Genomic DNA, 13,156 nt, shown 5'->3' on the forward strand with positions numbered 1-13,156 from the left:
AAGGTGCCATATCTGTAGAGGAATGAGTTTTGCTTGCATATAGTCACTGGTCTGCTTCTCATCTGTGCTGTCATCAACAGGAGGTATGAAAAAACCCATACAGTGTCCAGATGGAAACCAACACACAGAGTGATTAGCTTCTGACTTCTGAGCCAGAACCTTTTTTTGTGGAGCTAAGTGTGTTTTGTCTCCTATCATCCATATCTTACTTCTGGATCAGGTATGGAAAAGGCTAATCAAAGAACTCTCCTGACTCATGTTCGGTCTCAACGGTAGGCATGGCTACCCTAAATTAGCCCTGTTGCTTCAAGTCCAGCAGATAGAAGACATTAGAGGAGCTATATCACCCCTATCCTCAAATGCACAAAATAATGGGATTAAAATGTCTGAATTCTGCGCTGACCAACTTACAAATATGTGGAACATTTGCCCCTAAACTACAGCATGGGCTGGTTCCTTGTCACTTCAGAACCTGAAGAGCAGAAGTGCATTTGAGGGGGAGTGGGGGAGGGAACATAACTCTACAGTGAGAATAGTGACGACATCAGCAGGAGCAGTCAGGTGCTGCCTTTCAAACTTTTTTTCAAACGACCTTGGCATCAAGCTCAGCAGGAGACAAATGGAGATGTTTGTCTAGACAGGAACATATGTTTAGGCCATCAACTTTATCAAGGGCTGCCTCAGAGGCAATATTTTACTCATATTTCATGATTGCAAATCGGAAGTGGGTTGTGATCAATATTTTCAGTGTCAGTGCACTTCAGGGGGCCCTGTGGAGGCTGGCGTGGGGCTCCCTGCATCCGTCAGGAGGCTGCAGGAGGCTCTGGTAAGTCTAGCCAAGCCCCGGCACCCCTTCACAGTGATGCAATCCTGGCAATCATGTTGCTGCCCCCCTCCCCACCCCTTAAGGGAAAAGTGGCAAGGGCTCTCTGGTTGGGGTGTCACAGCTCCCCAGTTTGTGAACCTCTGTTGTATAAGATTACACTGTAATATATATTTTATATTTATCTCATTTTTATTCCATTTTTCAATGTTTATACATTTGTTTTAAACTATTGCAAACCACTCCATGAATCTGAGATGAAATGAGTTAGTTTAAATGAAGTAAAATAAGTTTCAAAGTAGGAGAAAAATATAGCAGGAGAAGAAAATACCAACGAAGGAATTTAAAGTTGATCTGCTGTTGTTATATAGTAGGTTGTGGTTATGGCTTGAGTTTCTACACTTCAGAATTTTTGACTACATTGCTGCTGAAGAGCAGGTGGTAGTCCTGCAGTGACTCCTGCCTGTTGTAGCTCTGCAAAACAGTTCCCTCAATACCTTACCAAGGGTAGTAAAAACTTCTAGGCAAATAGTTGGGCTCTTAGTGGCTGCGTCCTAAAAATAGTTCTTGCCTCTCTTGCTCTAAATTACATTAGTTAACACAAACTGTCATGTTGTGAAATTGGTGGTGTGATTATCTTAGAAGTCACTGCACTGAAATGGAATTCTTTCCAAGAGCCAGAGATAAAAGTGACAGCAGTCTGCTGGTCTAGCTTGTTTTCTGTTGCAATTAAGCAATTAATACTCTATAAATCCTGCCTGATAATTTGCATTATCTTTATCACTGGGAAAATTCCTTTGTATTATTTGGTTGATGGACAATCCTAATTATTTAATCTTTATTCTTTATTTAATCTTTAATCTTTATAACAGTTTGCAAATCTTCATATTGTAACTGGTTCTGTCCTGAATAACTTTTTAACCTAGAATTTTTAAATGATGGCAGCAAGAGAAACCATGAGAAACCATTTTTCTTTAAAGAGAGAAACCACAAGAAACCATTTTTCTTTAAAGAGAAATAGTAAATTAAGAAATCAATATGAACAGTAAAACAATGAACAAAGTTTCAGCAGGCAAACAGGCTTTAAGAAAAGATCAGCTTTTGCCTTGTTTTTCCTTTGTCAATATAATTGTCAGATTTATTCTTCTAGTGCCTGTTTACATTAGGAAAAAAGCTTTTTTACCTTCTTAATTGCCTTCTTAAGCAATAAGTAAATAAAATCCAACAAAGCTATGGGAGGATGAAAAGACTGTGACCTGTGGAATGAAAAACAGTGGGAAGAGCAGAGGCAAGAGTGGAAGGAAAAAGAAAGCCTGAAAGCCAGAAAGATTTAACCTTTTCTTATGTTTATGCATTAGGAAGTAAAAATAATTATTATTTCACAAGGAAGCCTTATGCTCCTATGGCATTTATCTAGGACAAACAAAATTTCTTGTTGCCCTATGACTATACTATTGATCCAGAATAATTGAAATTGCATGTGAATGGGTTGACAGAGTACCCACAAGATTAATATTAATCACCAATGGAAGTTTCAAAGTTCTGATAGTCCCCTCAATAGCAGCTGAGGCCCTTCATTTAAATCACCTTTGCAGTATGTTCATTGCTGCAGCATGTTTTTAGCCCACACCATCTTAACATGAGAAGTGACTCAGGTGCTCATTGTTAGTTTGTCTTTGTTGATTCTGAGAAGGTCTGGTTTTTGTTTTTTCTTCTTCAAAATTTGCAGAGACTCACAAGAATGGAGTTAAAAACCTTTTTGGGAATTCAGAAACTGCATCAATGGTGCCATTAATTAAGTATAGAGGATCATGAAATTGAACAACTTGGTTCTCAGATGACTTGAGAATAAAAGACTGCAAACAGAAAGACTGATGCAAAAACAATCAGATTAGTAAAATGTGGATGTCTGGATGAGGAATGAACCTGTAGCAAAACAGACAAAATATTTGTGATCAAAAAGTTCTAGTAATTTGAATTCTTTATTTCAGTGTTTCTCAAACTGTGGGTCAGGATCCACTAGGTGGGTCATGAGGCAATTTCAGGTGGGTCCCCATTCATTTCACTATTTTGTTTAATGTGTTAGGGCACAATCCTATCCTGCTCTGGAACAGGCAAGCCAGGAGGCTTGCACTGTATCCTGCGCAGGATAGTGGCCAGAAGCAGCTTAGCCAGGGGTTAGAGGAAACTTTCCCCCTTACCCCTGTGTAAGGGCTGCTGGCCCCTATGGGTCTCCTCAGACTTGCACCACGTCTGGAGGTGGCACATGTCTGAGGAGAGCAGAGCGCCTTCAAGCTGCTCTGTTCTCCCTGGGAACGGGGGTTGGGATCTGACATAACTGCTGAATCCCAGCCCTGCCTCTCACTCCCTCCTCACCCGCCCCCGTAGCCGCCCACTGCCTGGCCTCTCCCTGCTCAGGAGCGCCTCCTTCCCGCCTCCTCCCTGCCTACCTTTTACTCTTGCGTCAGCCCAGCCAGGCCAACGCAAGACTCAGCAGGGAAGCCGCCAAAGAGGCTGGATTCAGCCTCTGAGTGTCAGCGCATCTCCTTGCGCCGATGTGGCTTTGTCATAAGGAGGCGCAAACATGCCTTATGGCACATTTGCGACCCTCCTGGGCTGGTGTAAGGGGCTTGCGTTGGCCCAAGGTGCAGTTTGGATTGTGTCCTTAGACTGGCATGTGTAACATTTGGGAAAATGTTACAGATCTGTACTTTTAACAAGTTACTGCGTATATGCTTTTAACAATGATAGTCAATGGAACTTACTCCTGGATAGAGATGTGAAGCCTGGAAAAAAACCGGAAACATTTGGAAAAAAACCTGGTTATTTTCTGTTTTTTTGCTGAAGCCTTTTATGTTTTTTTTCTGAAAAATTGAAAAAAGAAAAGAAAGAAAGAAAATTGAATATGGGATGTTTTATTTTAACATGATATTTTAAGACAAGGTGTTCAAATATTTTCCAAATCATTTCTAACAAATATTTATGGTATCAGATTATTCTGATTTCTGTGCACTGAGGACAAGCAAGTCACATTTAGGACTTGATGTTGGGAAGGTACTTTCAAATGTTGCAGAATATAGAACATCTTCAGGGATTTGGTCCAGGAATGCAATCTGGGATTCTGTCAAACATATTCCTCCTGCAACATGGTGGCAAGGTCTTTGCATAATACAGCCTCTGACTCTTCTTGTTTCTCACCTTCTTCAGATTCCTCCATCTTCTGTAGCATGTGAAAGAATCTGGTCTATGTTTGGAAACACTCACACTAAATCAAGAAATAAACTGACATGTGAAAGGGTAGGGAAGCTTGTTTCAATCCAGGCAAACCTTCAGTTTTTGGAAGTCCATAATAACTGTGCTAATTACAGACACAACAGAGGAGCTGCAGAAGCAGAGACTGGCAGCACAATCCTCAGGCTACTGCAGGCGGCACCTCGGAAGAAGGGAACTTTCGTCCCCTTCTCCCGGGTAAGAGAAGCAGCCCTGCAATGGGGCTATTCTCTTTACCATTGACCTTGCATAGGGCGCTGAGCCCTCCACAAACGGACAGGATCCGGTGGAGCAGAGCTCCATGGACCCGCCTCACTGCTCCCTCCCCCAGCACGCCTCCCGCCTGCCCCCCCTTCCCACCCCCCGCCTCCCTGTCACGCCTTCCCCTGCACTCTCTCCACCCCCCCTGCCGGCCTCCCCCCTCCTCGGAGCACCTCCTCCCCACCCTCTTCCCTGCCCCCGCTTACCGTACCACGGGTCGGCAGTCTGTGAGACTGCTGAGTGGCGGAGGCTCAGCACCCACCCCGCACTAGCCCAGCGCTAGCCTAGCGGCACGAAGCCACAGCACCAAGCCCAGGATAGGGCTCTGAAACGTATACTGATAATTACAGATCAGAAAACGATTCTAATTAAATTTCATGCCCTTTCATTGAATCTTAGTCCCACTCCCTTCTATACATTTCCCCCTCTTCCATTTTTTTTTATGAGAATGAGTTTTTTTATTTTTATTTAATGCTGTGGAGAGGAAATATGAATAATTGTTACTTCTGGATTTTTAAAAAATATTTTGTGGAGTTTTTTTTTGTCTTTTCCACATAAACTAGTAAACAGTTCAGGAGAGTGTTGCTCCATTTGTTACAATTACAAATAAATATTATAAAAAAAGTAAATTCTGTTGTAATAATTGTTTGGATATACTATATTTTTAATATGCTAGCTGTGATAATTTTATGCCAAGCCAAATTGTCTATAGTCATATTTTATGTTCCTAAAATGACTTTCAATCTGGAAAAGAAAGAAAAAAGTGCTAATGTAGTATTTTTTTCAATTTTTCTGAAAATTTCTGTTTTTTCAAAAGAACAACAAAAAAAAACCAGAAAAAAACCGGGTTTTTTCCAAGCTTCAAAATTTCCCGAAATTTTACATCTCTACTCCTGGGTAAATGCAGCCTAGGATTGTTAAAAATTTTCCTGCTTGATGATGTCACTTCCAGTCATGACATCTCTTCCAGTGGGTCCTGACAGATTCTTATTCTAAATAGTGGGTCCCTCTGCTAAAAGTTTGAGAACCACTCCCTTAGTTTATACGCACATGTGGACAATAGTAAATTCAGAAGTTAAAATTCACTGCCAACTGCACTCATACACAGTGCACTATACTACACTATACTGTACTCCCATTATATTCATATAGGCATATACCATCAACTTTTCAGATCTCTTCATGCATTTGATTATATAGGCTGCTGTCTATGATTGCTCCTGCCAAAGTAAACTGTTAGCATGTAAGGTGTTTTGCCTAGTTTTGTTGTAGTTCCTGTTTCCCTTTGAGATTTGTGATATGTTGAAAGACTTGTGCTAATACTAGCATGGCCAAGAAATTCCTAAGAGACTATGACTGACTTTTAACTGTTGTGAGAAAATCTTACTCTGGTTTATTGTCCCATCAAGACAGTCAGTGTTTTTTTGTTTTTTTAAAGCAAACTTAAATCAAATAAATGGCCATGAGAAACTTGAAATATTCCTAGGAGGCTTGATGATCATTTTGTTCATCATCTGCCTATGTCAAATGCTGGTGACAGAGCACATTCGTGATAATGTGGCATTGAGACCTCTTGTAATCAGAATGTCCATATATTGAAAGAAAGTTAAATAATAATATAAATAAAGTCCAATGCACTGTGATCTATTTATTGGCATTCATGAGAGTTTTTTTTTCTTGTCAGACAGAACAATCCTCTTCATGTTTATTCAGAAGTTAGTCCTACTGAGTTTAAAAGGATTAACATGCAGGAAAGTGTGAATTGCAGTCAAATACTAGTTGCCACCTGGATAGCAGCCATGATAGGAGCAACCAAAACAAATCTCCCCTCTCCCCATTCATATCACAGTCCTCCCACCCATTGTATTTTACAAGGAAGAAAAACTTCCACTGGTGCCATAGAGTTGTTTTTTTTTTTGTCAAAGAGCACCTGCAGAGGGGGCTCCGGGTCAGGATGAGAGCAGGCGGGACAAAGAATTATAGCCCCTGTGTGCAAGCAAGGAACTTGACCTGGTGTACTTTGATTGACATTTGTAATGTCATATGTGTTGTGGCCATGACAGCTGTTCTCCAGAGTCTCAGACGGAGATCTTTTGGTCATTCTGGGCCAAGCTTACATGCAATCATTTTTACTGTGGAGATATTAGGGATCAAACCTGTGAACTTCTACATGCAAAGCACGGAGCAATAGCCCCCTTATCACTTAGTTATGTGGAACCTGGCCAATTAATTCTATCCACTCAAAGCTTTTGTTTTGAAGCAAACCAGTACACTGGTTCAATCAATCAATGAACTGCTACTAAAACATACAGTCATTCTTATATTTGGCAACAACCATTTTATTCTTAAAATACTCTGTTGCAGGAAAAGGCAGTTAAGAAATTCTCACACGTACTTTGGTATCTTGTGGCACAGGAACAAGAGTACATGTGAAATATAAAGCAAAAGAAAAAATTGAATAGACAGAAATGAAGAATATGCACATACTGACTGCTGAGATTCAAAACAGCAATTTAAAAAGCAATTAAAAAACACTTTGTGTGATTCATGTTATCAATGTGCTCTATGAATGTTTTAAAAAACTGTTTTCTCTTTGCTTTCTGAGTCAGAAAATTACACCAAAGGTAAGAAAGTGCACAGTTGAATTCAGATTAGATTACAGCACATAGACTAAAACATCTGTAATGCGGTAATGAATGTATCTGTAGGACTGTTTTGTTGATATACATTTTGACAGATTGTATTCATCACAACATGGCAATTTTGGCAATACAATAAACTTGCCTGCCTGACTTGCACAACATGGGCCTGTTCAGAGAGATTCAGAAATAAACATGAGACAGTTGTGTGATATAATACAGTGGATCCCCACTTTATGATACGAATACATTCCAGATACTCCATCATATTATAAAAATATTGTAATGTGAACCCAATAATAAATTGATTTTTCCATGATTTGTTCCCTTCTCAGCTCTTTCAGGTGTTCACCGTGGCCATACCACAATCACCATACCACAATCACATACCACAATCACAATAAAAAGAAGCACTGTTGCTGGCTCTGCTGCCTCTGCTTTGCACAGCCGTTGTCAGGTGAGGGAACAAAAGTGCGAGAAGCCCCTCCTACTTCCTGCTCTACGAAGCCCTACATGGAGGCTCTTGATTCTGTGCGAGCCCAAGAGCTACCACAGAATTGAGTAGCCCCATTGCTGAGCTACTTCCATTACCCGGGGGAAGGTAACAAAAGTCCCCCAAGGGACTTGCGCCGGCCCATGTGCAGCTCAGGATTGCACTGTTAATCTTCAACTGTTTCTATTTATCAATCTTCTTCATTAATTCTCAACTATTCACCAAAGCTTTTCTGGTACTGTTTTGGCTTTCTCTTTTCTGTACTTTCTAACTCCATCCATTCTCACTATTCCTTTCTTGCCATCCTTGTTTTGACCCTCTACTGTAGACTGCAAGCTATCTCAGTTGGGGATGATGTGTTTAATACAATACCAGATACATGGGTAGCAATAAATTCATGCTGAATATTTGGAGGAAAAACATGTCTGTGGCTTTTTCTATGTACTGAATTCCAACATTTTATTTTCACTGGATGGTAGATTGATTTGATTTATTACAGTGAGGCTAATTACTAAAGTGTTACTTAATGCATGAAATTCACTTCTTAGGAAAGAAGACCAAATAAAATATTACTTGGGAGACAAGAACTGAGTGACAATTTACACAAATGTAATTCAGTTGAATTGGTGGGAATCTCTGAATTGTACACTAAAACTCAAGGTGCAGGCTGGACAGGTCATGTCCAAGCACAACATATTCAATAAATGAAATGGCAACAGCATGAATTTCAAAGGGTGGCCCTATTTGATTAGAATATAAAGTATGCACAAAGCTCTCTTTTGTATGAGAAAATATGTTATAGTGAACTGAGCATTTTTCACTATCCCTTGGCAAAACGGTTTCTGAATCTGTAATCCAAAATCTGCCAGCGGAAAGGATATAATCCTCCTTTGCAGTCATAACTAGGTCTAAGGAATTACTCATGCAGTGCACTTTGGATACTTGTAAAATTGGTCCCTGACTCCTTTTATTATTTATCATCAGCTCCTGGAAATGATAATCAGACACTGGTCATGGCTTATGGCAGGAAATAAAAGGATATGTTGCTCCAAGAGTCCAGACACAAAGTGTGCCTTGAATCATTGTCAGCATCTCAAGGTCATCTTATTCACACTTCTCTACAGAAAGAGGTTTCAATTTGACAAAAGTGGTCTGATACCTAGGAATCTGTGGCTTTCTTGCATATATTTGGTTTCTCCCATGTTATTAAAAAAATGTCCTGCAATAGGGGAAAAAGAAAACTTGTTAAAGTCCATCTTTGTCAAACTGTGATCAGACAGCAAAGCTGACTCACAAGGAGAGAAAATTTGGTGTTTTTACAGCATCTAACCTTTCAGAGGATGTTCGCAAACAACTCACGCAAGTCAACATGAAGAGCATAAAACTTACTTCAACTTAGTGGTATGGAGTTTCCATTTATTTTAGAGGGCTTGCTGACAGTGGTTTAGTGAATGTGATGATAAGTTGGAGGAGAAGACAAAGAAATGAGTCACTATTTTTTTCCTCTCTTTGTGCTTCTGATGTAACATGTTAATGGAGAACCTGCTCAGCAATCCTATGCTGGGATGCATGAGATGCTTCTGTGTCTGCAGCTCATATATCACTGAAGAGAGATGTGAAAGTTTAGAATACTATACCAGAAACACAAAGAAGAGGAAGCAGGACTCATGGCCCAGTCTTAATATGGCCTCATGCTGCTGCAACTGCATTCCAGCAGCATGATCCTTTACAGCTGTTGCAAAGTGCAACAGGCCATTCAGTGCAGCCTGGCCAGCATCACAAGTGATGAGCAGCCAGGATTGCATGCCAGTAGACAGGGAAGGAGCCCTGGCACTGTTAAGTCAGCGTGGGAGACAGGAAAGAGGCAGTAAGGGAGATGAATGGAGCTGAGACTGAGATGGAGAGAAGGATGGATTAAGTCTGGGAAAGAGATATCCTATCCCTGTGCCAGCCTTGATCTGCCCTCCTGGGTCCACTGGCTTGTGCCAGCGGGGCAGCGAGAGCTTACCAAATGGTACCTTACCTCAGGGTGGTCTTTGTAGTTCAAAACTGTGACCAGCCCATTGGCATGGCTGCATCGCCACACAGGGAGTTTAGTAGGATTGGTCTGTCCCTTGCATTTTCTCCCCCCACCCCACTCTGCCACCCCACTGCCTCATAGAAGGCAAACCTTCTATAATTTATATGCAACTAGAACTCTAATTGGCAAAATTTACCCTAAGCTTTGTTGTACTGGCATGACTCATTTTTAGAAACCATGGTTTAAGAAGTTCACATCAACTCTGTTATAAAATGAAATTGATGAGGAGAACATCTGAACAACAATTAAAGGTAAAATGATAGATTATAAGTCAGTCTATAACAGAGTGGCAAAGCAACACTAAACAAAACAGGAGTATTTGTTCTTTGGACAGCTGGATTTGGAGATGATTAAACAATTGATTTTCATGGGACTTTTAACACATGCAACTGTGCATTGCACTGGTCCCTGTAAATTCTGAAAACAGAAATGTTTTTATTCTTGAAGATTGTTCTAATTGTACATGCAGGTATGCTGATGTCTGATGGGACTGGATCTTGGAAAATGCTCAGTGGAAGGGAGACATGGTGAAATTGGGCAGCATAGATGAGGGGAATTGGCAACATTGCAAGAGGAGACTGAAAAGGAAGAGAAACTGGAAATATTTAGAGGAAAATGGCATTATCTATGACATATCACATAGTAAACGTATGCATGATGTATGAATAGTTTTGCTACTGGGAAAGGTTTTAGAATTGTAAACATTTCATCAAGTTTAGAAAAAAAATTCAGCAATACCAAAGCCCAAAGAACATTCTGATAGTTTTCCAGCGACGTGCAATGTACAGGCAGGCACATGCTTTGAAATGTATGCATTTGCACAAGAACGTAATATGTGTACCCAGCTCTGTTATTCACCATGAGTAATACTGCAGTAGTTACAGCTGCAGGAGAAACCCTTCTCTGTGTACAGGTGCACTGCCTTCAAAAACCTTTCTGTTTGGATTAGGAGTGACAGATGATGGACTACTAGAGCGAAATATACAGAATATGAAAGACACAAGAAGGAAATTATTCCTCTGTTTGTTTGTGATCTGTACAGGATCTAATAACAACAGCTATTTTCAGGAACAACTTATTTTCGGTGATGGTATCAGTGAGTGTAGTTTGCCATAACTCACTGAATATCACCCAATTATGGATGATAAGGTTTGTGTCACAGGTCTCCTCTTATTGTTGGGATAATTCTATACAAATATGCCAATGAAAATGTGATAGATACATTTTTGACAGTCATCTTAATGGTTAACATTTTCAACACATGCCTTAACTCATATAAACTGCACAAATAAACTTATTGGACTATATAGGTGCCCCCAGTATCTGCGGACCTGGTGTCCATGGATCCAGTTATCCACTGATCCCCATGCCCCATTACTTTTGTTTATGTATATTACATCTGCATGAAGTGATAAGGTGTCTTGCTGGAATAAATGCTATAAGCAATAAGCTTATAGCCAGACAAGTAGGCAAGTAGCTTGCAGCCCAGAAGAGAGGCTAAGACAGGGGTGCTCAACAGGTGGATCGCGATCTACCAGTAGATCGCGAGGCAAAATGAGTAGATCGCGGAGTGCTGACCCCCCCTTCAGGTGCCTCTGGGAGGAAACACCGGGAGTAAGGCCCATTGTACTCAATGGGGCTTACTCCCAGGTAAGTGTGGCTAGGATTGCAGCCTCACAGCCTAATCCTAGGCATGTCTAGTCAAGAGTAAGTCCTGTTATACTCAGTGGGGCTCAAGGTACACCAACATACATTGTACACATAAATGTTATATGTTATGATGGCGCGAACATTGTAAAAAAAAAACTCTGGTAGATCTCTGGGCCTTGCTGGGTTTCAAAGTAGCTCTCGAGCCAAAAAAGTGTGAGCACCCCTGGGCTAAGAGCAAATGTTCACTTCCTGCTTCTTGTTGCTCTTACTCTCCCTTCTAGGCTGCAGGCAACTTGCCTGCTCATCTAGCAATAAGCTTTTTGCTTATAGCTTTTCTTCCAGGAAGACACTTCATGTGAAACAAGTAACTCTTTTACCAGAGCATTTCCTGACACACTGATTTTGTTGCCTTTGCCTTCTTGCTGTCCCCTCAGTAGCCCTCAACAGGAAAAAAAAAATCACTTCCCCTCTCTTTTTATGGCAATCTATTGCTGGCTGCTATCATGTTTTCCTCCTGTTAAATCAGCTTTCTACTAAGTTCAGTCATCATCTGATTCCGCCTTGTACAGATCTGTCCAGGTTGACTACATCTTTTTAAAAATGGTGTAACAAAAGATGGATCTTAATCCAGGTACTCCAGTTGAGGACATAAAAAGGGCACTGCTAGTTTACTTTTTGTGAACAAGTACATGAACATGACCATAGAAATGAAGCCTTACATTTCATCATCATATTCCTTGGGAGGAGACACTGCAATGACCAAGTCAATCCAATCCTGCAAAAGAAGGATGTCATCATGACATATAAATGACTAGACTACGGAAAAATTAACTCTTCAAAGCGGACTTTTCATTTTAGAATACTTTACAACAATTTTCTTTTATTAAAAATTCTTTTTATACCATAATCACTACACGTGTTTTGTCAAGTATTTAAACCAAATGTTATATTATGGTCTAATCCTGCGGCCGATTTAAGTCAGTGGACTCTTCATCCAGCGATGGTGCAAAGGTCACACCACTGCCAGTCCAGTCGCAGCTGCCGCAATGGAGACTGAATTGCACTGACTCTGGTAGGTGAATCTTGTGGACAAGGAGGGGGATGGCAGAGGGAGTTTTGCAATGGAGATCGGTGAGTGCAGAAGCGGGGAGGAGTGTTATCCCAGCAATGTCACATGTGCCTGGATCCTTTCTCCTCTTATTGAGCCTGCCTCATCCCTTTTTTCTCCTTAGGTCTGAGGTGACCCATAGGCCATCAGGAGGCTTACACAGAGGTAAGTAGAAAATACCTTTCCTTACCACTGGGAGGCCTCCTGATCACACCCCCCCCTCCCACACACACACACCACCACCATTGGTTACAGCATGTGCCCTGTTGGTACCTCTGCATCATTGTAATGATGATTGGGCCATTAATCAATCCACCCGCTGAATTGTTAAAATAGGACTACAATGCAACATTCAACACATTGATAAGAAGCCTTGTGGTGACTTTCCTACCTCCTGATCATAGCTGAATGTATAACTAAATGCTGAATTGTTATTATTATTAGCTGAATTATTGCAATTTAATTTCCTTCCTATTTTTGGAGTTTGCTTTTTTTACTTTAAGTTGTATGCAGCTTTGAGAACTCCGTGTGTGTGTGTGTGTGTGTGTGTGTGTGTGTGTGTGTGTGTGTGTGTGTGTGAGAGAGAGAGAGAGAGAGAGAGAGAGAGAGAGTAAATAAATATTTACATAGGAATCTATTCACTTACCCCACCCATGTTCCAGGCTTTGGTAAGAGATGCCTGAGCTTCATCCAGCTTAACGTCCAATAAAATCTTGCCATTCACAGCCATTATTTCATCCCCTTTCACGATTCCTCCTGATAAAAGAAAGGCATAGCAATAGGACATACAAGACATAGGAATGAGACATTTTCTGACTGAATTCCACAGGCA

The 13,156-nt window shown here is 40.8% G+C and overlaps 1 protein-coding gene across 1 annotated transcript in view; it reads right to left on the reverse strand.

Annotated features, from left to right (window-relative positions):
- Positions 1 to 11,931: 11,931 nt before the first annotated feature.
- USH1C (USH1 protein network component harmonin) overlaps positions 11,932 to 13,156 on the reverse strand; it is a 78,629-nt gene continuing 77,404 nt past the window's right edge. The window contains exons 24-25 of the mRNA XM_066619390.1: positions 12,971 to 13,080; positions 11,932 to 11,991 (exon numbers count right to left, since the gene is read on the reverse strand). Coding sequence (XP_066475487.1) covers positions 11,932 to 11,991; positions 12,971 to 13,080 — 170 coding nt within the window. The remainder of the gene's footprint in view (positions 11,992 to 12,970; positions 13,081 to 13,156) is intronic.

The sequence above is a fragment of the Tiliqua scincoides genome, chromosome 1, assembly GCF_035046505.1.
Source record: "Tiliqua scincoides isolate rTilSci1 chromosome 1, rTilSci1.hap2, whole genome shotgun sequence".
In the NCBI taxonomy this organism is placed as follows: Eukaryota; Metazoa; Chordata; class Lepidosauria; order Squamata; family Scincidae; genus Tiliqua; species Tiliqua scincoides.